This window comes from Schistocerca serialis, chromosome 1 (genome assembly GCF_023864345.2).
Source record: "Schistocerca serialis cubense isolate TAMUIC-IGC-003099 chromosome 1, iqSchSeri2.2, whole genome shotgun sequence".
In the NCBI taxonomy this organism is placed as follows: domain Eukaryota; kingdom Metazoa; phylum Arthropoda; class Insecta; order Orthoptera; family Acrididae; genus Schistocerca; species Schistocerca serialis.
In genome coordinates this window covers 918,378,115-918,403,998 of record NC_064638.1, presented here as the reverse complement: position 1 = coordinate 918,403,998, position 25,884 = coordinate 918,378,115, and the positions used below count along the sequence as shown (strand labels likewise).

Below are 25,884 nucleotides of genomic sequence, written 5' to 3'. Positions count from 1 at the left end.
TGGAATGGTCGGCACAGTGCGGCCCCGGCCGCGTCAAGCCGCTGGACGATGAGCCTGAACCTGAGACTTGTCAGGTAGGCAGTGGCTGGCGAAATAGAGCAGTGATGCATCGTGTAGCTTGTCAGCAATTGTCACTGTTTGCTCTTCAGGTTCAGAAGGCCTCTGAGCCAGAGCAAAGCGGATGTGAGGAGATAATTTATCTGACCAGATGGCGAGGAGAGCTGTGTCAGAGAGTAGATCGGCGCTGACCAGGGCGCGTAGCCATCTCCACAGTTGGGAAGGTTTGTCACTGCCTAGTTGCTCGACATGGAGCACTTGCCATATTGCTGCCTCAATTGAGCATGCAAGCCAACGTAGAACTATTTCTTTAGCTAGAGTGTACTAGGTAGATGAGTCTGGGGCGTCGTCCAGGTCAGCAATCAAGTCCTCCTAGTCGTGCAGGTGGGTGATGAGGCGCGGAAACCTGGCTGACTCATCGAGTTTGTAATGGTTGAACACTTCGTCCACAATTTTGAACCAGGTTGTTGCTCTGTCAGGATTAAATGGCGGCAGCATCGGTAAGTGTTGTAGAATGTTCAGAAGAACAAGTTGAGTTGGATTCGTCAGGGCGCAGGAAGCCGACGCGGGTGAGACACCGTAATGTGTCGATTGTTGCTGCGGAAGCTCAACACGTTGTGGTTGAGTTTGGATTGACGAGTCACGGAAGACTGATGCGGATGAGGCACTGGGATGTGCCAAGAATGGTGGCGGAAGCTCGGCTGGTGCTGGCTGTCCAGAAGCACAGTGTGGAAAATGATGTCAAACGTCATACGGAATGTGTGAATGTTCACTGTTGATAGTCACTCCACTCAAAACGGTGTGTGGATAAGGTGAATGTGGTGGCACAAAACACTGAGGTATAGCAGTGGGATGGAGATGGAGGTCAGGCACACATAACAAGTTATTGTTCCTGTTGCAGGCCAAGGTATCGAAGCAGAAAGGCATGTGCTGATACTTAACCAAGGTAGGCGCGGGCGTGGTTGGATGCTGAGGAGGTAGACCTGTGAACAAAGCAGTTCCGGCCACATGGCAGGAATCTGTGTGGTACTGCACAGATTGCGGCGTGGCAAATCATGGTCCTGGCAGTGGTAGGTTGTCCAACGAAGCATTTGCAGAAATCGGCATTGGTCCCGCACTGCACAGAGATCCGTAAGACGTAACTGCACCATCGATGAGGGAGGGCACATGTGGTGGGAACAAAGGCATCAGATAGCCAGAGTCATGCACACTCCTAACCTCACTTATTGTTGCAGGCTCGAAAAAATCCAGCAAAATCGGTGTAATCGTCAAGTGAGAGCCATCGTATTGCAGTCCTGGTAGGTGTACATAACCCGCAACACAATGCATATCGATCACAAAATCTGGCGTTAGGTGTTGGTCCAAAGTCATTGTTCAAATGCTGTGTCAAAGTAATAGACACAAACACAACTGATGCGGAGGCCGCGGACACAGTAAAACGGTGAAAACGGAAGACGTTACAACTCAGGGTCACCAGTGAGGGAGAAGTTCGGGTCGGTTGCACCAAAAAATACTCCCATTTTGCAATAGTTCATTTATTCACCTCTTTACATAAGCAAGGCTTACAAAGAACTGGATGGCAGAACTGCACAAAGATAATGTCTAGCGTAGTTCAAAGACAATACTCATACTGGTGTCAACCTCATTGGTGGCACAACCTCGTTCTGATTTTGCAGCTGATCATGCTGCATTTCTCATGTGTGTGTTTTTTTTTTTTTTTTTTTTTTATAGAGCATTCTGTATCCTAGAAGGTTTAATAATATTTTAGAACATTCAGAAACACTTAACAATCAAAAATATTCATAAAACCTCAGCAACATGAATAAATCTGAAACTTTTTCCCTTAAATCACATAGAGTTAGATGTAGATTCATGTAAATGAGACATAAAACGTCACAGTGACCATCACAGTGTGACTGCAACTACTCCGGAAACACAACAGCAATCACTGGTCAACCACTGTAGTACACAGTAATGACAGACATAGGTCAACATTTAAATACAGCAATTGTAATTACAAAGCTATAGTGCCTCATCATATTTTCAATATAGTTCTATTTAATTTAGTGAAAGAAAACTTTGCTTTGTTTTAATTATATTCAATATTTAGTTAACTTATTCTTTCACAATAATTGCCTATGAACTACATTTGTCTTCTTGTTATTTGGTGAATAGATAAATAAATTCTTTGGGCTTCCCACCCATAGAACAAGCTACATATAACTATGAGAAAAGCATGATTATTTCAAATTAATAACACAACAACTCAATGTTTGTCTTTTTCCATTATTAATAGTTATACTAAATGCTAATCATACTGGAAATTCAGTCATTTGAATTGAAATGACAGCTTTGTAGATATGAGCAGAATTCTGGAATAAGCACTAGTTTCCCATTATCTTTCCTGATGTATTGTTCAAAAAGTTTTCTTTGCCATTTCTTGTTTGGTATTTTTAAATTCATATCATCAACTGTTTTATTTCTTACTGCTAAAATGGCTCTTTCAGATAGCCAATTTGAGTAGTGTTGAACAATGTTCAAAAAAACTTAATCAATCAATACATTTTGGCTGGTGACAATGTTACATTGTGGCAGCCTTGGACAGCAGCACACCAATTGCAGACAACACAGTCAACAGGCCAACGTTTTGTCCATATGCGCCCCTGCACAAAAGTACCATTAGGCCAAAACACGGCAATGATGCAGTCCTGATAGTTGTGCAGGACACAAAGAGAGATGCCAGTGCAAACTAGCTACTGTTGCACGAGGATGTCTGCATTGTTCTGTGATCTCACTAGCTGCAATCCCATGGGTTGACCACAGCGCACGCTCACAACCATCACTTGTACATATCAGGCAGCCACCACTTGTGTGCTTTGTTTCTTATGCCCACAAATTAAGCATCATCCATGAGACAAGAGAACTTTAGCACATCTTAGCTGGACTTATGTCCAATGTCTTCCATTGCCATGAGTCTGTACTGCACACCCAACCATTGAAGAGTATATACCCTCTGGGATTAGTGGTTGAAACATTCACCATGGCCATGCGATTGCGCATACGGAAATTTCCATTGTAATTATTACAACTTTTCATCTATATTGCTGTGACTAAATAGTGTGTGAGCCACATGCATTTAATTACCATCACTCATGTCAACAGCTTGGACTTGGTTTGTGGGCATGGCAGTAAGCCAGCCCACAGTATGACAGGTTTGAAAGCAGCAAAGAACCACATGTTGCTTGCTCCACTGGTGATGCTGACTTGCTCGCTTGTAGTCAAAACCACATGCTGACAGACTCGACTGGCATGTGTGACCAGGAATTGAGAGCAGATTCCCTTTCAAATGTTTCTGTGCTTTCTTGTAGTCTTATGCAGACCATATCTGGGCCTTGAACATTTATTCCCTTTGTGTGTGTTTTGTTTGCAAGTGTCTCAGTAGTTTTAGTGTTTCCCTTTTGTGTGAGAACTTAGTGAAATAGTACAATGGCAACTATGGAGGATCATCAAAGGCAACTAGAAGAGCTGTTGGCACATAATCAGTTGCTGGAAAGCGAGCTGCAGGTATGGCCCACATGCACAGACTCTGCCCACCCTAAGCCAGCCCAAAATTCACGCACACAACACAGCGCCACACCGCAGCCCTCCGCCACTGCTGGAGTGGTAACCAGTGCTAGATGTGTGTTGGTTAGGCTGTCCCCAGTTTGGTTCCATGACCCATTCATTTCATTTAGCCAAGTGAGTGCAGTTTTTCTCAGTAACAGTATCACATGTGACCTTGCAAAATTTGGACATGTGGTGAGCCTGCTGGACCAGGATCATGCAGCCGAAGTATGAGACATAATAACCCTCCCCCAACCAATGCAGTTCTCCTACAAGTGCATTAAGGATGAGTTAATATGCCAGATTTTGCCATCCGAGGAGCAGCGAGTACAGTAGCTGCTGCACCAATAAAAATACAGCAACTGGAGGCCCTCACATGTCCTGTGCAAGCAGCGGAGCTTCACACAGTTGATATTGTTTCGGATTTGTTGTTGCATGCTATCTGGGTGCACAGCCTCCTCACCCTGCCACTAATAATGCGGGTACACTGTTCACATGTTACATATTTTTACGAGCTTCAAAAGGAGCAACTGCAGTAATGGATAGGAAATGTGATTGTTGTGTACAGATGCGATCTGAGCTGATGACCCATCACTCACAGCTTCAGGCTGCATTGACTTCCGTCACACAGCTTGAGGCTGCTGCCATGGGGCGTTACTGTGGGGGATCGGACGTGGGGATGCGAGGGACATGAAGCACGTCCCATGTGCCCTCTGATCGATCCACTGCTGTGACCTCCCCGGGTACTGCCTGCACTGAGGTTGACACTTCACCAGTGGTCGAGTGGGAGATCGTTCCAAAGTCTGGCAGGCAGTGAAAAACTTTCTGAGGTGCCAATAGTAGAGCCTCCCCAGTTCGTTTGACAAACAGGTTTTGGGCGTTATCCGTGGCTGACGGTGTCTCTGAGCCGGATGCAGTCGTCCACACAGTTCCAGAGGAAGCTTCTTGGCCTGCAAGGTCTGGGCATTCACAGAGGGTAGGTTTGCTGGTAGCTTGGAGCTCCAGCGTTAGGCACGCAATGGGGCCCCATAGGAACATGGCTGGAAAGGAGTGGAAGAAAGCCAGTGTGCACCCCGTGTGCATTCCGAGGGGAGTCATTCCGGATATGGAAAGGGTGCTTCCGGATGCCATGAATAGTGCATGGTGCAGCCAACTGCAGTTGGTTGCTCATGTTGGTACCAATGACGTGTGTCGGTTTGGATCAGAGCAGATTCTGACTGGTTTTTGGCAGCTAACGGAAATGGTAAAGACTGCCAGTCTTGCTTCCGAGATTAAGGCAGAGCTCATCATCTGCAGCATCGTTGATAGAACCGACTGTGGTCCTTTGGTGCAGAGCCAAGTGGAGGGTGTGAATCAGAGGCTCAGGTGGTTCTGTGACCATATAGGCTGCAGATTCCTTGACTTCCACCATCAGGTGGTGGGTTTCTGGATTTCGCTTAATATTGCAGGAGTCCACTACACACAGGAAGCAGCTAAACGGGTAGCGGGGGCTTTGTGGAAGGGACTGGATGGTTTTTTAGGTTAGCGGGCCTCAGGGAACCACAGAAAGGGCATCTGTCTAAAAGTGGGCAGTTAAAACACAGTAAGGTAGTTGTAGAAACGATTGGTATTGTAGTTGTAAATTGTCGTAGCTGTGTTGGGAAAGAACCAGAGCTCCAAGCCCTAATAGAAAGCACTGAAGCTCAAATTGTTGTAGGTACAGAGAGCTGGCTATAGCTGGAAATAAGTTCAACCAAATTTTTTTCAAATGATCTAACAGTGTTTAGAAAGAATAGATTAAATACAGTTGGTGGTGGAGTATTTATTACTGTCAGAGGTTGTTTGCCTTGTACCAAAATTGAAGTAGATAGTTCATGTGAAATAGTGTGGGTAGAGGTTATATCTGACAATTGGACTAAACTATTAATTGGATCATTTTACTGACCCCCTGACTCAGAAGGCATAGTTGCTGAACAGCTCAAAGAAAACTTGAGTCTCATTTCAAATAAGTACCCCGCTCATACAATTATAGTTGGTGGTGACTTCAATCTACCCTCAATATGCTGGAAAAATTATACATTTAAAGCAGGTGGCAGGCATAAAACATCATCCGAAATTGTACTGAATGCTTTCTCAGAAAGTTATTTTGAATAATTAGTTCATGAGCCCACTCAAATCGTAAATGGTTGCAAATGCATACTTAATCTTTTAGCAACAAATAATCCTGGACAAATAGTGAGTGTTGTGACAGATACAGGGATTAGCGACCACAAGGCAGTTGCTGCTAGGCTGAATACTGTAACACCTACAACCATCAAAAAGAAAGGCAAAGTATATCTATTTAAAAAAGCTGATACAAATTCTCTTAACGCCTTTTTAAGAGACAGGCTTCACTCCTTCCGATCTGATCATGTATGTGCAGAAAAGTTGTGGAATGTTTTCAAAGAGATAGTATCAGCAGTGATTGAGAAATATATATCACACAAATTAAAAAGGGATGGTACAGATCCCCATTGGTACACAAAATGGGTCAGATCGTTGTTGCAGAAGCAACAAAAAAAAAAATGCCAAATTTAAAAGTATGCAAAACCCCAAGATTGGCAAAGTTATAGAGAAGTTCGAAATATAGCACGTACTTCAGTGCGAGATGCTTTTAATAATTTCCACAATGAAATTCTGTCTTGAAATCTGGCAGGAAACCCAAAGAGATTCTGGTCATACATAAAGCACACCAGTGGCAAGACGCAATCAATACCTTCACTGCGTGATAACAACGGTGAAGTCACTGATGACAGTGCCACTAAAGCAGAGTTATTAAACACGGTTTTCCAATACTCCTTCACCAAAGAAGATGAAGTAAATATTCCTGAATTCTGATCAAGAACAACTGACAAGATGAGAAACATAGAAGTAGATATCCTCGGTGTAACAAAGCAGCTTAAATCACTTAATAAGGGCAAGGCCTCCGGTCCAGATTGTACACCAGTCAGGTTCCTCTTAGAGTATGCTGATGAAATAGCTTCATATTTAGCAATTATATACAACCACTCGCTAACAAAAAGACCCATTCCTAAAGACTGGAAAATTGCTCAAGTGACACCAATACCCAAAAAGGGAAGTAGGAGTAATCCACTGAATTGCAGGCCTATATCACTAACATCTATTTGCCATAGGGTTTTAGAACATATACTGTATTCGAAAAGTATGAAGTACCTGGGAAGAAAATGATTTACTGGCATATAGTCAGCTCAGATTCAGAAAATATCATTCTTGTGAAATACAACTAGCTCTTTATACTCATGAAGTAATAAGTGCTCTTGACAGGGGATGTCAAATTGATTCCATATTTTTAGATTTCCAGAAGGCTTTCGACACTGTTCCTCACAAGTGTCTTCTAACCAAACTGCGTGCTTATGGAGTATCGCCTCAGTTGTACGACTGGATTTGTGATTTCCTGTCAGAAAGGTCACAGTTCATAGTAATAGACAGAAAGTCATCGAGTAAAACAGAAGTAATATCCGATGTTCCCCAAGGAAGTGTTATAGGCCTTCTATTGTTCCTGATCTATATTAATGACATAGGAGACAATCTGAGTAGCCGTCTTATATTGTTTACAGATGATGCTGTCATTTACCATCTTGTAAAGTCATCAGATGATGAAAACGATTTGCAAAATGATTTAGATAAGTTATCTGTATGGTGCGAAAAGTGGCAATTGACACTGAATAAAGAAAAGTGTGAAGTTATTCACATGAGTACTAAACGAAATCAGCTAAATTTTGATTATGCGATAAGTCACACAAATCTGAGAGCTGCAAATTCAACTAAATCCTTAGGGATTACAATTACAAATAACCTAAATTGGAATGATCACATAGATAATATTGTGGGTAGAGCAAACCAAAGTCTGTGATTCATTGGCAGAACACTTAGAAGGTGCAACAGGTCTATCAATGAGACTGCTTAACACTATGTTTGTCTGCCCTATTCTGGAGCATTGCTGTGCAGTGTGGGATCCGCATCAGGTGGGACTGACGGATGACATCAAAAAAGTGCAAAGAAAGGCAGCTTGTGTTGTATTATCATGAAATAGGGGAGATAGTGTCACAGACACGATATGTGAATTGGAGTGGCAATCATTAAAACAAAGGTGTTTTTCGTTGCGATGGGATCTTCCCGTGAAATTTCAATCACCAGTTTTCTCCTCTGATTGCGAAAACATTCTGTTGGCACCCACCTACATAGGGAGAAATTATCATCACAATAAAATAAGAGAAATCAGGGCTCACACAGAAAAATTTAAGTGCTTGTTTTTCCCGTGTGCCATTTGAGAGTGGAACGGTAGAGAGACAGCATGAAGGTGGTTCACTGAACCCATTTCCAGTCACTTTATTGTGAATAGCAGAGTAATCACGTAGATGTAGATGCAGGTGCAAGCAGTAGATAGCTGCACAGACTGACATGCAGCTACACACCATAGCGGACCTGGCAGATAGGGTGCACAATGCCCTGACAAATATGCCAAGCATGGCATCTGCAGTTGCCTATGAACCCTTAACCCAGCAGTCACCTTCAATTTGTGGCAACAGACACTTCTCCCAGCCCCATCAATGGACACTGACCTTCAGCACCTCATGCAGAACTTGGCTGCCCATGTGGCGGTCCTCAGCACACAGGTCAACAGGTTGATGTTCTCACAGCAACAGGGCAGCAGGCACCACATTGGTAGCAGACCATGCTCCAGGTGGTGCGGCTTGTGCAGCCACCACCACAGCATCCACTGCTCTCACGGTAACCTGCTGATGTCAGAGCAGACTCCAAGTGGCGTCTGCTGGTATCATGCCCATTTCGGCAGTGATGCAACCAAGTGCTGTACCACTTGCTTGCACTCAAATGCCAGCTGGGACCACACCTACACTGGATGCAGTGCTGTGTCAAAGTGTCTGTTTGTGGCAGAATGGAGTGGGGGTGTGAGGTAGCTGGTAGACACTGTGCCAGATTTATCAATTTTTCCCAAAACCATGTTAAAAGATCTTGGGAAGACTGAAACAATGTGCCTCACTGCAGTTAATAGTTCCACCATCAAAACGTATGGCATTCATCATAAGAATGTGGATCTCGGACTGCACCATACATTCGCTTGGGAGTTTGCTTTGACTGCTGTCAACGATCTGATCCTGGGTGCAGATTTCCTCAGACACTACCAATTGCTTGTGGAAATCTCAAATGCCCGTCTGACCTCAAATGCCAAAGACAAGTCCGAAGAAGGTGGGACAGCAACAGCAGGACACCTTGTTCATTGTTAAACCTGTGGCATGCTCCAGACCATTCACAGATATTCAAAAAAAAAAAAAATTCAGGAGCTAATTTGCCTGTCTGGGGCACTGTGATACATCACGCATTCAACGCACCACCGTATCATCACTGCTCTTGGTCCCCCCATCTGATGCCACCCACATCACCTCACACCCGTCAAGTTCACAGTCTTTAAGGCCGAGTTAATGGCAATGTTGTGACAAGACATCATCCAATCATTGAGCAGCCCATGGTCTTCCACTTTGGTGCCCAAAAAGGACATTTTGTGGCCTCCATGTGGGGACTGCCATACGCTAAATTCATGGACAGTGCCAGACAGATATCTGGTACCACATCTGCTGGACTTAAGCTGTGACTTGTGAGGTGTGACTGTGTTTAGTAAAATTGACTGCATGAAGGCATTCATGCTCGTCCCCATGGTGCACAAAGACATAGAAAAAGCCATTATTACCACTCCGTTCTTCATGTACCTGGACGACGTCCTCAAGTTCTCAAAGTCGCCCAAATTCCACCACAGCATACTAACAACAATTCTCTGGTGTCTCAGTGAGGCTAACATATTGATCAATCTATTGAAATGTGTATTCGGGGTCAGTGAGATTGAATTTCATACCTACCAGATCCACACCTGTGCTGGCCACAGCGCAGGCAATCCTGAACATGCTTCACCCAGAAACTCACAAAGGCCTATGTCATTTCATCAGGATTGTCAACTTGTACCAGCACCATCTGCATAACATTGCTGTGGTGCTAAAACCCCTGACTGCAGCACAACATGCCCACAAGACGAAAGGAAGAGCTCTGATTACCTGGACTCATGGAATGGAGCAAAGTTTTACTGCATCTAAACGGTGCCTTGCCGAAGTGGTAGAACTTATTCATCCAATACATGATGTGGAGTTAACCATCATTGTGGATGCCAGCCAGGCCACTATTGTTGCAGTGCTTCAACAACATGTTGAAGACAGCTGGCAGCCACTTGGCTTCTTCTCGTGGAAGTTGTCAGCAGTGCAGCTCTCTCAGAGAGCATACAACCATAGCTGCTTGGAATCAGGCAGTGAAATACTTCTGTTTGTTGGTGGAAGCTCGCCCCTTCATTATATTCACTGATCATAAACCTGTAACACATACTTTCCGGATCAACAACACCAACTGTTCACTGCATGAAATACAGCAGTTGGAATATGTGTCCCAGTTGACAACAGACATCTGCCACATTTCTGGGATGGAAACCGTCATCATTGTCTGCTTGTCCCATGGTTGTGCAGTAATCTCCTCCCCTGTGAACTTCAAAGCCATCACACAAGAACAGGAAGGCGACGGATAACTGGACAGCTTCCAACATGATTCTTCCAGTGACCTATGCCTATAATTCTGCCGGAGAATTCATGGAGGAATGTTGCCTCAGGCTGCCACTAGCAGAATGCCTGCACAGTCACATGACCAGCATCTGACTGCATCCACTGACACAGCTTTGTGTCGACAAAGCCTTTGCCCGCACAGATCTTCAGCACTGCATGCATGTGATCCTGCACACAGATGCGGTACAGCAACCACTTCAACTGCTGTATTTGGGATCACACTGCACAATAACATGCGGTGGGAAGATGTTGGAGATCAAGTATGATTGTAGGCCAGCCAAAGTCTCGGTCAACAAGGTCAAACCAGTGTATGTCTTGACAGTGCCAACCGCCACACACTTCTTCAACCCAACAGGGGTCTTGGTAATGGATTACCCCCTATACTAAACTCTTCAAACTGGTAGTTTCTGGGTGTGTGCCTAGCCTGCTGGCGGTAGTTTATATGGCTGGCTGGCCCCAGAATGCAGCGATTCAGTGAAATTGCTCTAGGATGGGATTACTTGTTCAAATGTTACGAAAATTTCAGGAATTGGTATCAATACATATTTATCATGATTAAAACATACATTGTCACTTAAAATGAATTTTTAGTGTGGTATATTTTGAAAGAATCTTGGAAACAACATCCTACACCACAGTCCTTGCACCAGAATGATGCTTCCTTACATTTCCTCATCTTCTTGCAGCAGACTGCAGATCTCTTTTTAGGCTTACTCTTCTTCTCTGTGAGTGGGATCTTCTCAATAGAATGCCTTGCTGTGAGCTGTTCAGGCACAGGAGTTTTTGAAGGTCGCCCACATCGAGGTGAAGATACATTCTTCCCGTTAATTTCCAGCAAATGTATTATGAGAGGAAGCCTGAGATTTATAAGCGTTTCTTCTGTTGTTTTTTCGCTAGCATTGTAAACAATAAAAGCATTGTGCACTGCAACATTCATCAGCCTTCTAAATATTTTCATATACCACTTAACACCTTTCTTCCTTTCCATGAGAAAAGGTTGTAGTATCTGATCCTTCAAATCTACACTGCCCATAAAACTATTGTACTCTTTTATGCACTGAGACTTTCTTACCTCGTTACCCCTTTCAGTTGCTGTAACAACTGCATCATTACGAAATGTTGAAATAAAGGCAACTAAACATATCTTCAAATGGAGATCACTTTGTTCTTGAAACACTCAATTTGAAGAGACGCAATTCAAAATATTGTTCAGTTCACATTTCACTGTCGGATGGGCATCATCTGGTGACGCAAAGCCTGAGTCGATTGTTCGCTCTAACGGCGTAGTTGTTGACTGTTGAAAACTAATAAAGTTAGCACATGGTGTTGGTTGAGAATGCGAATCACTGTACGTAAATGATGAATACGCCGTTGGTGAAGAAATGACGAAACTCAGTGAGCGGAGTTGTGCTTCCACATCTTCAAACAAGGCATTGTTTGTTGTGGTCATTGTGTAGTGCATATAACCTGTTGCATAAACACTGGCGCAAAAGACGTGAAACACGAATGAACTGCGGGGTCACCACTATGGGAACGGGATCGGTAATCGGGATATAGAAAACTTAATTCCCATATATGTCGTAGCTCGTATATATTTACACTTGACACTGCATCCATACAGAATGAAGTATAAGAAAGAACTGACTACAATAAAGTTAAGATGGAGGCTCAACAGAGCACTTAGAGTTCACAGATATTAAGTTTTGTGGTCAATACGAGCTATCGACGCCACAGTATCATCTACACATCCAAGATTATTTATATTTACCCAAGCTATTTTAATTCCAATTTCTTCATCATGTAACGTGGCATTCCTTTCAATTTGTTATACATATAGATTTAATAAATAAGGGGAAAATATGCAGCTTCACCATACTCCTTTCTGTATCTTGACCCATTTAGTTGCTCCAAGGATCTTCACCATGCCATCTTGGTCAGAGTATAAATTCTGTATGAGTTAACTGAGGTATCTGTTACTTCCATGTTTATGAGCACTTTCCATAATTTATTGTGGTTTCCAAAGTCAAAGGCCGTAGCACAATCAGTAAAGCAGAGATACACTTCAGTCTGAAAATCTCTTGCCTTCTCCATAACTCATCAAGTCCAAGCAATTTGATCTCTGATCCTTCTTGCTTTATGAAAACCAGATTGTTCTTCAAGTAGCTTTCAGTCTTTGTACTGGCAAAGTACATTATACACATGACTTTGTTTGCATGTGAGATAAGTGTGGTAGTTCAGTGCTTCAAGTACTCTTTAGAAATGCCATTCTTTGAAATCAAAATGGACATTGAACTTTTCTGCTCTTTTAGCCATTGTTGGCTCCTCCATATTTTTTGATCTATTGAGCGAAGCACTTTCACTGCATTCTTGTCAATCATTTGAAATAATTTTGCTGGAGTTCCATCATGTCCACTAGACTCATTTTCTGTAATGTTTTCTAGGACCCATTTGTCTTCACTCTCCGTTTGCTCTGGTTCCAAAATCACGTTAACTACATCATCATCAGGGTGAAGTTCTTTCTTATATAGATATTCTTCATAATATGCCCATCTTTTTTATTTTCTCTGATTCTGTAGGATGTTTACCATTTCTACCTTTTATCCTGCCTATTTCCACCTGGAATTTTCTTTGATGTCTTTAATTTTCTCGCAAAGATCCCCTGTCTTTCAAATTCTGCTATTCTTTTCAATTTCTTTGCACTGTTCATTTAAGAAGACATTCTCTTCACTTGTAGTTAATTTCCAAAACTCTGGATTTAATTTAAGCATTGCTGATCCATCCTCTTTGATTTTTGCTTTCTTTCATTCCTATGTAATTTGCTTTGCCTCAGCCAGTAACCATTTGGCCTTCTTGGTATTCTTTTGCTTGGGAATGTGTTTTTCTGCTGCCTCCTTCACAGCATAGGCTACTTCTGTACACAGCTCTTGTGGATTTTTTGTCTTCTAACTCTAATGCATTAAACCTGTTCTTGACTTCTACTGTAAACCAGAAGGTATGCTCTTAAGGCTGCATGTGTAAGATGGAATAGTTTGGCTAGTTTCCTCAGTTTCAGCCAGAATTTTGCAGTTAAGAGCTAATGATCTGATTTACAGCCAGCTCCAGGTATTGTTGTAGTTGGATGGATGGCACTCTCTCACCTCTAATTACAAAGTATATAATCAATTTGGCCATCTCATGAAGTTCAGATGTAAAAGTGTTGTTTTTGTAGCTGGGAAAGTGTATTGGTAATAACCAGTGCATTATTGTGGCAGAGTCATAGGAGTCTATGTCCTGCTTCATTTGTTTTACCAAGACCAAATTTTCCCTTAACATCTTCTACAGTTTGATTTCCCACTTCAATGTTCCAGTCTCCACCTATGAAGACAATATCCTTTTTTGATGTCAGCAGCAGTAATTCTTGCAAATCTCCATTGAACTGATCAACAGTGTCCTCTTGACATTTGACGGATGACACGCAAACTTGAATGATCGTGGGGTTGGCTTGAAACCTGATGGACATTCTATCATTTTTTATAACTGCACCCTATTACAGCTTTCCTTAATCTGTTACTAACTGTGAAGGCTACTCCATTACTGCTGTTGCTGTTTTACCCAGAATAGTACACTGTATACCCATCAGAAGTAAATCTTCCACTGGCCTCCAAATCCTTCCTGCTCACCGACTCAGTTTCTTGCTGAGAATAGTTACTCAACCTTTCACTGAGTTGCTTGGCTTAAAACGGGTACCACATGTAGTAGGAAGCTGGAAAATTGAGCTGACACAGGCTAAGAGAAATCTCTTCCTGTGTTCTTGTCTCTGCATGTCACCGCCTTCTTTTGCCAGAGCCTAATGGTGTTTTCTGAGATTTCCCCAGGTCATTTCCTGCGCCTTTTGACTGAATATGTCAGTTTGGTGGTCAGAGGAAGGCAATATCAACTCTGACGGAACCATGTCTAATAAAGTACTGTGGTACTCAAACCAACCTTTGAGTTTAGGACAGCTTTTCTTTAGATAGAGGAAAAATAAGAACAGATTAAAACCCCAAGAGTTTGAGAAAATAGTTGAGAAATGAGAGGAAAAATCAAAACATTTAGAAAAAAATTGTGTATCATGAAACTTCATATAGTACACTGAGACTGTATGCCATACCAGGACTCAAACTGAGACCATTCCTTTTGCAGCTATCACTCACACTGACTGAACTATTCAGGTGTGACTCACAACCTACCCTCACAGTTACACTTCTGCTAGATTATGCCCAGCTCTGAAACTAGGAGAGTTAGTTAGTTAGTTTGTTTGTTACGTGTTCCATTGATCAATAGGACAGAAAAACCATTATGATGTGGAACGTCTCAAATGCACAAGAAATGCGCATAGGAAACAAGTTTTTTTTTTTTTTTTATTTTTTTTTTATTTTTTTTTTTTATTTTTATTTTTTTTTTTTTTTATACCTAAATATTTCTATTATCTATCTCATTCCCTTAAATGGCACAAAACGCATATATTGCATCTCCAGATTTATTTACTCATGTTCAAGAATTCATCTTGTCAAGGAGGTATGATTTCAATTTGTTTTTGAAACTATTACTGCTGTCTGTCAGACATTTTATTTCATCTGGTAATTTATCAAAAAATTTTATAGCAGCATATTTTACCCCTTTCTGTGCCAAAGATAGGTTAAGTAAAGGATAGTGTAGGTCTTTCTTTTTTCTGGTATTGTAATCATGAATGTCGCTGTAGATTTTAAACTGGTCCATGTTGTTGAGAAAAAATTTCACTACTGAGTAAATGTACTGTGAAGCAGTTGTAAGAATTCCTAACCTATTAAACAGACACCTACAAGATGTGCGACTATGAACCCCACACATTATTCTAACTACTTTCTTTTGAGTAGTGAATACCTTTTGCCTAAGTGTTGTGTTGCGCCAGAATATTATTCCGTATAACATGAGAGAGTGGAAGTACGCAAAGTATGCTAGCTTACTAATTTCCACATGCTCAAAATTGTCAATTATTCTGATTGCAAAAGTTGCTGAACCTAGATGCTTTAGGAGATCCAAAATATGAATTTTCCAATTAAGATTCTCATCTATATGTACACCTAAAAACTTAGTATGCTCTACCCTGGCTACTGACTTCTTTTGATGTGTTATGTTTATTGAAGGAATTATATTTTTTGCAGCAGAAAATTGGATGTACTGTGTTTTTTCAAAGTTCAGAGCAAACCCATTCACAGAAAAGCAATTGATAACTTGCCCAGAGACAAATTATTTGTATCATTTTCTATCAGACTTTCTTTTACTGGATTAATAATTATGCTTGTATCATCAGCAAACAGTGACAGTTCACCATCTCATTTCACATAAGAAGGGAGGTCATTCACATATATCAAGAACAGGAGGGGACCAATGACCGAACCTTGTGGAGGACCTAATGTAATTTCTCCCCAGTTAGAAGAAGTGGCAAACTCCTTTGATCACTTGAAGCATATAAAGAGACTTTTTTCTTCATGTTCTGTAGATATGACTTAAACCACTTATATGCTGTTCCATTTATACCATAGAATTGTATTTTCTGTAACATAATGTCATGGTTCACTCAATCAAATGATTTGGATAAGTATCAGAATATTCTTACTGGTGACATTTTACTATTTGTATATTGCTATCTCAGTGGAACAGCATTTCTGAATTCCAGAAATCTGAACTGTGATTTACTAAGTATCCCATTACAGTTGAGATGGCTAAGTTCTCTTGAGTAAATTACTTTCTGAAAGATATTTGAAAATGCTGTAAGCAAGGATACTGGCCAGTAATTGTTGACCTCTGTGGTTTCCCCCTTTTTGTAGAGAGGCCTGACAATGGCACATTTTAATCTGTCTGGAAAAATACCCAGAGTCAGTGATGCATTACATATGTGACTCAAAACATCAGCAGTAATTGCTCCACATTGTTTTAATAACTTGTTGGAGATGTCATCTACTCCAACAGAACATTTATTTTTCAATGATTTAATAATTTTCCTTATTTCACAAGAAGTTGTTAGATGAAACTTAATCTGACTAAAATTTTTCAAAACTGACTCTTCCATGTACTGCCTGGCTTTTTCTTTTGAACTATTCTCACCAATTTTTTCTCCCACACTTAAGAAGTGATTGTTAAATACATTGGCTACCTGTGTACTGTTGGTTAAGATGATCTCATTCTCTTTAACAGTAATACTACCTACCCCAGTGGTTATCTTTCCTGTCTCCTTTCTAACAACATTCAATATTGATTTGATTTTATTGCTGGAGTTGTTAATTTCTTCTCTAACATACATATTTCTTGATTTCCTTACAACTTTTCTCAGTATGTTACAATAATTTTTGTAGTGTAACACTACTTCTGGATCTTTACAAGTTCTTGCTGTTTAGTTTTCTTTTTCTTTCTGAAGACACTTTAATACCTGTAGTAATACAAGCTTTCTTTGAAAAATTTGTAGTGTTACATTTAGTAATTTTCTTTGGAAAACAATGTTCAAAAAGGGATATAAATTTATAAAGAAATATGCTGCATTTATCATTAACATTTGGCTCATTATATACATCTTCCTAGTTTACATTTCCTAAACTTTCTCTGAAGTGGTCTATAGATACTGGAATTGGTAGAAGGAATTGGTAGAAGTTAAGCTGTGAAGGTAGATCAGGTGTCATGCCCGCGTCACTCAGTTGATAGCATCACCTATGAATGGCAGGGAGATGTCATCTACTCCAACAGAACATTTATTTTTCAATGATTTAATAATTTTCCTTATTTCACAAGAAGTTGTTAGATGAAACTTAATCTGACTAAAATTTTTCAAAACTGACTCTTCCATGTACTGCCTGGCTTTTTCTTTTGAACTATTCTCACCAATTTTTTCTCCCACACTTAAGAAGTGATTGTTAAATACATTGGCTACCTGTGTACTGTTGGTTAAGATGGTCTCATTCTCTTTAACAGTAATACTACCTACCCCAGTGGTTATCTTTCCTGTCTCCTTTCTAACAACATTCAATATTGATTTGATTTTATTGCTGGAGTTGTTAATTTCTTCTCTAACATACATATTTCTTGATTTCCTTACAACTTTTCTCAGTATGTTACAATAATTTTTGTAGTGTAACACTACTTCTGGATCTTTACAAGTTCTTGCTGTTTAGTTTTCTTTTTCTTTCTGAAGACACTTTAATACCTGTAGTAATACAAGCTTTCTTTGAAAAATTTGTAGTGTTACATTTAGTAATTTTCTTTGGAAAACAATGTTCAAAAAGGGATATAAATTTATAAAGAAATATGCTGCATTTATCATTAACATTTGGCTCATTATATACATCTTCCTAGTTTACATTTCCTAAACTTTCTCTGAAGTGGTCTATAGATACTGGAATTGGTAGAAGGAATTGGTAGAAGTTAAGCTGTGAAGGTAGATCAGGTGTCATGCCCGCGTCACTCAGTTGATAGCATCACCTATGAATGGCAGGGAGATGTCATCTACTCCAACAGAACATTTATTTTTCAATGATTTAATAATTTTCCTTATTTCACAAGAAGTTGTTAGATGAAACTTAATCTGACTAAAATTTTTCAAAACTGACTCTTCCATGTACTGCCTGGCTTTTTCTTTTGAACTATTCTCACCAATTTTTTCTCCCACACTTAAGAAGTGATTGTTAAATACATTGGCTACCTGTGTACTGTTGGTTAAGATGGTCTCATTCTCTTTAACAGTAATACTACCTACCCCAGTGGTTATCTTTCCTGTCTCCTTTCTAACAACATTCAATATTGATTTGATTTTATTGCTGGAGTTGTTAATTTCTTCTCTAACATACATATTTCTTGATTTCCTTACAACTTTTCTCAGTATGTTACAATAATTTTTGTAGTGTAACACTACTTCTGGATCTTTACAAGTTCTTGCTGTTTAGTTTTCTTTTTCTTTCTGAAGACACTTTAATACCTGTAGTAATACAAGCTTTCTTTGAAAAATTTGTAGTGTTACATTTAGTAATTTTCTTTGGAAAACAATGTTCAAAAAGGGATATAAATTTATAAAGAAATATGCTGCATTTATCATTAACATTTGGCTCATTATATACATCTTCCTAGTTTACATTTCCTAAACTTTCTCTGAAGTGGTCTATAGATACTGGAATTGGTAGAAGGAATTGGTAGAAGTTAAGCTGTGAAGGTAGATCAGGTGTCATGCCCGCGTCACTCAGTTGATAGCATCACCTATGAATGGCAGGGAGATGTCATCTACTCCAACAGAACATTTATTTTTCAATGATTTAATAATTTTCCTTATTTCACAAGAAGTTGTTAGATGAAACTTAATCTGACTAAAATTTTTCAAAACTGACTCTTCCATGTACTGCCTGGCTTTTTCTTTTGAACTATTCTCACCAATTTTTTCTCCCACACTTAAGAAGTGATTGTTAAATACATTGGCTACCTGTGTACTGTTGGTTAAGATGGTCTCATTCTCTTTAACAGTAATACTACCTACCCCAGTGGTTATCTTTCCTGTCTCCTTTCTAACAACATTCAATATTGATTTGATTTTATTGCTGGAGTTGTTAATTTCTTCTCTAACATACATATTTCTTGATTTCCTTACAACTTTTCTCAGTATGTTACAATAATTTTTGTAGTGTAACACTACTTCTGGATCTTTACAAGTTCTTGCTGTTTAGTTTTCTTTTTCTTTCTGAAGACACTTTAATACCTGTAGTAATACAAGCTTTCTTTGAAAAATTTGTAGTGTTACATTTAGTAATTTTCTTTGGAAAACAATGTTCAAAAAGGGATATAAATTTATAAAGAAATATGCTGCATTTATCATTAACATTTGGCTCATTATATACATCTTCCTAGTTTACATTTCCTAAACTTTCTCTGAAGTGGTCTATAGATACTGGAATTGGTAGAAGGAATTGGTAGAAGTTAAGCTGTGAAGGTAGATCAGGTGTCATGCCCGCGTCACTCAGTTGATAGCATCACCTATGAATGGCAGGGAGATGTCATCTACTCCAACAGAACATTTATTTTTCAATGATTTAATAATTTTCCTTATTTCACAAGAAGTTGTTAGATGAAACTTAATCTGACTAAAATTTTTCAAAACTGACTCTTCCATGTACTGCCTGGCTTTTTCTTTTGAACTATTCTCACCAATTTTTTCTCCCACACTTAAGAAGTGATTGTTAAATACATTGGCTACCTGTGTACTGTTGGTTAAGATGGTCTCATTCTCTTTAACAGTAATACTACCTACCCCAGTGGTTATCTTTCCTGTCTCCTTTCTAACAACATTCAATATTGATTTGATTTTATTGCTGGAGTTGTTAATTTCTTCTCTAACATACATATTTCTTGATTTCCTTACAACTTTTCTCAGTATGTTACAATAATTTTTGTAGTGTAACACTACTTCTGGATCTTTACAAGTTCTTGCTGTTTAGTTTTCTTTTTCTTTCTGAAGACACTTTAATACCTGTAGTAATACAAGCTTTCTTTGAAAAATTTGTAGTGTTACATTTAGTAATTTTCTTTGGAAAACAATGTTCAAAAAGGGATATAAATTTATAAAGAAATATGCTGCATTTATCATTAACATTTGGCTCATTATATACATCTTCCTAGTTTACATTTCCTAAACTTTCTCTGAAGTGGTCTATAGATACTGGAATTGGTAGAAGGAATTGGTAGAAGTTAAGCTGTGAAGGTAGATCAGGTGTCATGCCCGCGTCACTCAGTTGATAGCATCACCTATGAATGGCAGGGAGATGTCATCTACTCCAACAGAACATTTATTTTTCAATGATTTAATAATTTTCCTTATTTCACAAGAAGTTGTTAGATGAAACTTAATCTGACTAAAATTTTTCAAAACTGACTCTTCCATGTACTGCCTGGCTTTTTCTTTTGAACTATTCTCACCAATTTTTTCTCCCACACTTAAGAAGTGATTGTTAAATACATTGGCTACCTGTGTACTGTTGGTTAAGATGGTCTCATTCTCTTTAACAGTAATACTACCTACCCCAGTGGTTATCTTTCCTGTCTCCTTTCTAACAACATTCAATATTGATTTGATTTTATTGCTGGAGTTGTTAATTTCTTCTCTAACATACATATTTCTTGATTTCCTTACAACTTTTCTCAGTATGTTACAATAATTTTTGTAGTGTAACACTACTTCTGGATCTTTACAAGTTCTTGCTGTTTAGTTTTCTTTTTCTTTCTGAAGACACTTTAATACCTGTAGTAATACAAGCTTTCTTTGAAAAATTTGTAGTGTTACATTTAGTAATTTTCTTTGGAAAACAATGTTCAAAAAGGGATATAAATTTATAAAGAAATATGCTGCATTTATCATTAACATTTGGCTCATTATATACATCTTCCTAGTTTACATTTCCTAAACTTTCTCTGAAGTGGTCTATAGATACTGGAATTGGTAGAAGGAATTGGTAGAAGTTAAGCTGTGAAGGTAGATCAGGTGTCATGCCCGCGTCACTCAGTTGATAGCATCACCTATGAACGGCAGGGCTACAGCTTTGATTCCAAGTCTGGCACATAGTTTCAGTCTGATTGAAAGCTTCAAGGCAGAGACAACTACAATGCAGAATGAAAAATTCATTACAGAAGTAAGTGTCCTTGTTTGAGACAATGAACCAAGATTCATAAATAATAGTGATAAGGTGTATCAAAACCAAGACACAAACTATACATAGAGAATAAACAAAAGTGTAATAATGGCAACAACAATGTATTCAATGTAATGAACAATTTTTTCTACTGTGTGTCACTTCTTTGAATTCACACACATCTAGTACTAGTAACATTAGGTCTATTTTTAATGTTTATCTGTGAAAAACAATGTAATGCTAGTCCTTCTTCTAAAGCAATGAATTATTTATGTTTCATGAAATAATTTTGTTGTTTTAGGTTGACTTTGGCTTTGCAAAAGAAGTGGGTCCTGGAGGTAAAACATGGACATTTGCTGGAACACCAGAGTATGTTGCCCCAGAAATAATACTCAATTTAGGACACAATCGGGCAGTTGACTACTGGGCACTTGGAATATTTATGCATGAGCTGCTGACTGGAAGGTGATACGAAAATTCAAAAATAAATAACTAAATTAGTCAATGAAAAGTAAATAAATTAAAAGAAAATTGAAAAAGTCATGTAATTAATTTGTGCATCTATCAGTCTACACTTGTACCTCTGTTCTGCTAAGGATGCTCACACTTTCAGTCACTCATTCTATAGATCCACAAAGAAAGACAACCATCACATATGTAAAGAGGGTCTAATTACAGATCAACACATATAGCTTGATGGATAATCGTGGTTGTCTTGGGAACAGGTAATGCTCATCGCATCTGTGGCCATGTATACCTCCTGGGTCAGGCCCAGGCCCTAAGGGAGCTCACTCATTGTTGGCTGGGTATGGGTTTGGTGAACCCAGATTTCCTGCTGGTGCAGGAGACACTTTTTAAATGTGTTGATATCCCAGTGCTCAGGAGATATATGAACTCAGTATGGACAGGGATAATGGTAAATGACACTCCACTTCTGTCTGTCTCATAACAGCTAACAGGTAGTTGATATAGAAGCACACATTCCATAAAGAGATATGTTTTTCAGTGTAAAACTCAACAAAGTTCTGTATAGGAAGGCTCATTCTCACCTGATTTCACAACTCCCCATCCATCCTACTTCTTGAGGACTGAATGCACATAAAGTATTATTGGGATCTATGGCAACATAGCACAAGGGTAATGCTACTGAAAGCAACATTGTGGTGCAAGAGTTATGTCTTCTTATTACTGGTTGTACCACACACTTTAGCACTACAGTGGGATAATACCCTGCCACTAACCTCATTTTCTGCCCTCCTGGCCTTACAGACACTGCCCAATGGGAAGTTCTTGATGGCTTGCATTTAAGTCATTGATTCCTCATCTGGTTCCACCCATCAGATGTAGCTGTCCCTGAAAGGAAGTCATGAGTGTGGATACTCAGCAAAACAAATTGGACACTGTACATCAAACTGGCTGTTTTTGAACAGTGGGAAAGTATACAGAATTTCGTAGGTCACGTTACAAGGGTGATCCATAATGCTGCTCATGCATCTATTCCAAAGTACTCAGGCTGACTTATGAGACAACATGTCCCATGGTGGAATACCATGTGTCACTTCACAATCAGGGTTAGATTCCCAGGCATGCAGTGGTTGCAAAGCAAACCATATTCTGCAAACATTGCAAAGGATTTGGCAAGTATTTTTGGACTTGGTAAAATATTTCCTATAAAGAAGATCCCTGGTAAATGTGTCAGGGAACCAATAGCCGCTGTACTAAAGTTAGACATCTGCAATCTAGTATCCAGTTTACACCTGCAAACACTGTTTACAGGAAATGGCTGTGCATTTCAATTTTATCACTGCCACTGAAAACCAGAGTCCTGAATGAGATTTTCACTCTGCAGCGGAGTGTGCGCTGATATTAAACTTCGTGGCAGATTACAACTGTGTGCCCGACCAAGACTCGAACTCGGGACCTGTGCCTTTCGTGGGCAAGTGCTCTACCATCTGAGCTACCAAAGCACGACTCACGCCCGGTACTCACAGCTCTACTTCTGCCAGTACCTCGTCTCCTACCTTCCAAACTTTACAGAAGCTCTCCTGCGAACCTTGCAGAACTAGCACTCCTGAAAGAAAGGATATTGCGGAGACATGGCTTAGCCACAGCCTGGGGGATGTTTCCAGAATGAGATTTTCACTCTGCAGCGGAGTGTGCACTGATATGAAACTTCCTGGCAGATTAAAACTGTGTGCCCGACCGAGACTCGAACTCGGGACCTTTACCTTTCGCGGGCAAGTGCTTTACCATCTGAGCTACCGAAGCACGACTCATGCCCGGTACTCACAGCTCTACTTCTGCCAGTACCTCGTCTCCTACCTTCCAAACTTTACAGAAACTCTCCTGCGAACCTTGCAGAACTAGCACTCCTGAAAGAAAGGATATTGCAGAGACATGGCTTAGCCACAGCCTGGGGGATGTTTCCAGAATGAGATTTTCACTCTGCAGCGGAGTGTGCACTGATATGAAACTTCCTGGCAGATTAAAACTGTGTGCCCGACCGAGACTCGAACTCGGGACCTTTACCTTTCGCGGGCAAGTGCTTTACCATCTGAGCTACCGAAGCACGACTCATGCCCGGTACTCACAGCTCTACTTCTGCCAGTACCTCGTCTCCTACCTTCCAAACTTTACAGAAACTCTCCTGCGAACCTTGCAGAACTAGCACTCCTGAAAGAAAGGATATTGCAGAGACATGGCTTAGCCACAGCCTGGGGGATGTTTCCAGAATGAGATTTTCACTCTGCGGTGGAGTGTGCGCTGATATGAAACTTCCTGGCAGATTAAAATTGTGTGCCCGACCGAGACTCGAACTCGGGACCTTTGCTTTTCACGGGCAAGTGCTCTACCATCTGAGCTACTGAAGCACGACTCACACCCAGTACTCACAGCTCTACTTCTGCCAGTACCTCGTCTCCTACCTTCCAAACTTTACAGAGTCGTGCTTTGGTAGCTCAGATGGTAGAGCACTTGCTCGCAAAAGGCAAAGATCCCGAGTTCGAGTCTCGGTCGGGCACACAGTTTTAATCTGCCAGGAAGTTTCATATCAGCGCATACTCTGCTGCAGAGTGAAAATCTCATTCTGGAAACATCCCTCAGGCTGTGGCTAAGCCATGTCTCCACAATATCCTTTCTTTCAGGAGTGCTAGTTCTGCAAGGTTCGCAGGAGAGCTTCTGTAAAGTTTGGAAGGTAGGAGACGAGGTACTGGCAGAAGTAGAGCTGTGAGTACCGGGCGTGAGTCGTGCTTCGGTAGCTCAGATGGTAGAGCACTTGCCCGCGAAAGGCACAGGTCCCGAGTTCGAATCTCGGTCGGGCACACAGTTTTAATCTGCCAGGAAGTTTCAACCAGAGTCCTGTTTTCTGTTGTCATAGGACATAATGGAGAGTAGTAGTTGGGATTTCCATTCCTACAACACTGAGAAATACACCTTCCAATTTTCTTTATGGCAGCTGGATTGTGCATTGTCTCAGCAGAACAGACTGCACCAGTCTGAGTCCAGTACATCATGTTATGGTGTCTCAAAGAGGATGCAAACCAAATCCTTTTATTTCTTTTTAATAAAATCTGGCTGAGCATAAAGGGTGCTAGAACACATAGTCAACTGACTTCTTACCTAAGTTCTATAATCAGAAGAACTTAGTCACTTCTAGTACAATTTTATGTGATGCAGCCCTTGACAACCTCAACCTGCTCAAAACAGGAATACAACAATCTTTCCTCGGCAGACAACTCTCTCATAGGTATAGCCTTCACTCTTGAGAGGACCTATGATACTAGTTGCAAACATAACACCCTTGGACAGTTCCACAAATGGGGCTTCTGAGGACATCTAGCCATATTCGTATAGTCTTGCCTTTCCAATTGTGTTTTTAGACATCAGATCATTGATGCTCTTTCAAATGATTCAAGCAAGAGAATAGTGTACCTCCAGAATCTGTTTCGAGTGTCACTCTGTTTGCTATAACAATCAATAGTGTTATGCCCAATCAATGTTCATTGTTTGTCAATGACTTTGCCCTTCTTTCTGACTGTGTTCCTGAAAGTATATCACTGCTGATCTTTTCAGTGAATTTGTAGGATGCTAGTTGGGGATTGTATTGCACTGGGACTGGAATGATGACAGTATCAGGTGGCAGACACACCTCACTGTGATCTTGAGTTACCAAAGTGTTTAAAATGACTTGAAGAGAGCTTCAGTAACATGTATTTGGCATTTGTTAGCTGTGTAGTGGTGATTTCAAAAGGGAGATACTTGTGGAAGAAATGATTTATATTTCATCTCAAAAAGTTTAATTTATTTCATCAATGTCATTCCATCTAAATTTCCTGCCTTTCCAAAACATAACTTATTGAAGTTATTCCACAGTGATGTAAAGAGTGAGGTGTCTAATCTCAATGCCTGTTTGTCCTTCTGGTTTTATCTTATTTAATGTGACCATCAACTTCTTAGTTAAGCAAGAGCCATTAAGCAATTACCTCAGGAGATGAGTTTGTGTGCACAGTGACTACCTTGAAAGTGTTATTAAGCCTCTCCAGCAGTCTCCAAGATAAAAAGCAGTTACAGTTAATGAAACTCCCTGGCAGATTAAAACTGTGTGCTGGACCGAGACTCGAACTCGGGACCTGTGCCTTTTGCGGGCAAGTGCTCTAATCTGCCATGAAGTTTCATATCAGCACACACTCCACTGCAGAGTGAAAATCTCATTCCAGTTACAGTTAATGTTGTCCATTGAGTCAGATCCAGTCACAAATGGGGTAATATTTAAAGTAGCAGGTTGATTTAACAACTGCATCTCGATAATTTGCGTATGAATGTTTCAGTAGTCTAGAGAGGTTGTTAGGAATTAAACACCTGAGAAATAAACTACAAGCAAAATGTATCAGCTGTGAGATACTGTATAGAAATTC

The 25,884-nt window shown here is 40.2% G+C and overlaps 1 protein-coding gene across 1 annotated transcript in view; it reads left to right on the top strand.

Moving 5' to 3' along the window:
• LOC126412303 (cGMP-dependent protein kinase, isozyme 1-like) overlaps window positions 1-25,884 on the top strand; it is a 339,254-nt gene that overhangs the window by 179,536 nt on the left and 133,834 nt on the right. The window contains exon 11 of the mRNA XM_050081827.1: window positions 21,273-21,436. Coding sequence (XP_049937784.1) covers window positions 21,273-21,436 — 164 coding nt within the window. The remainder of the gene's footprint in view (window positions 1-21,272; window positions 21,437-25,884) is intronic.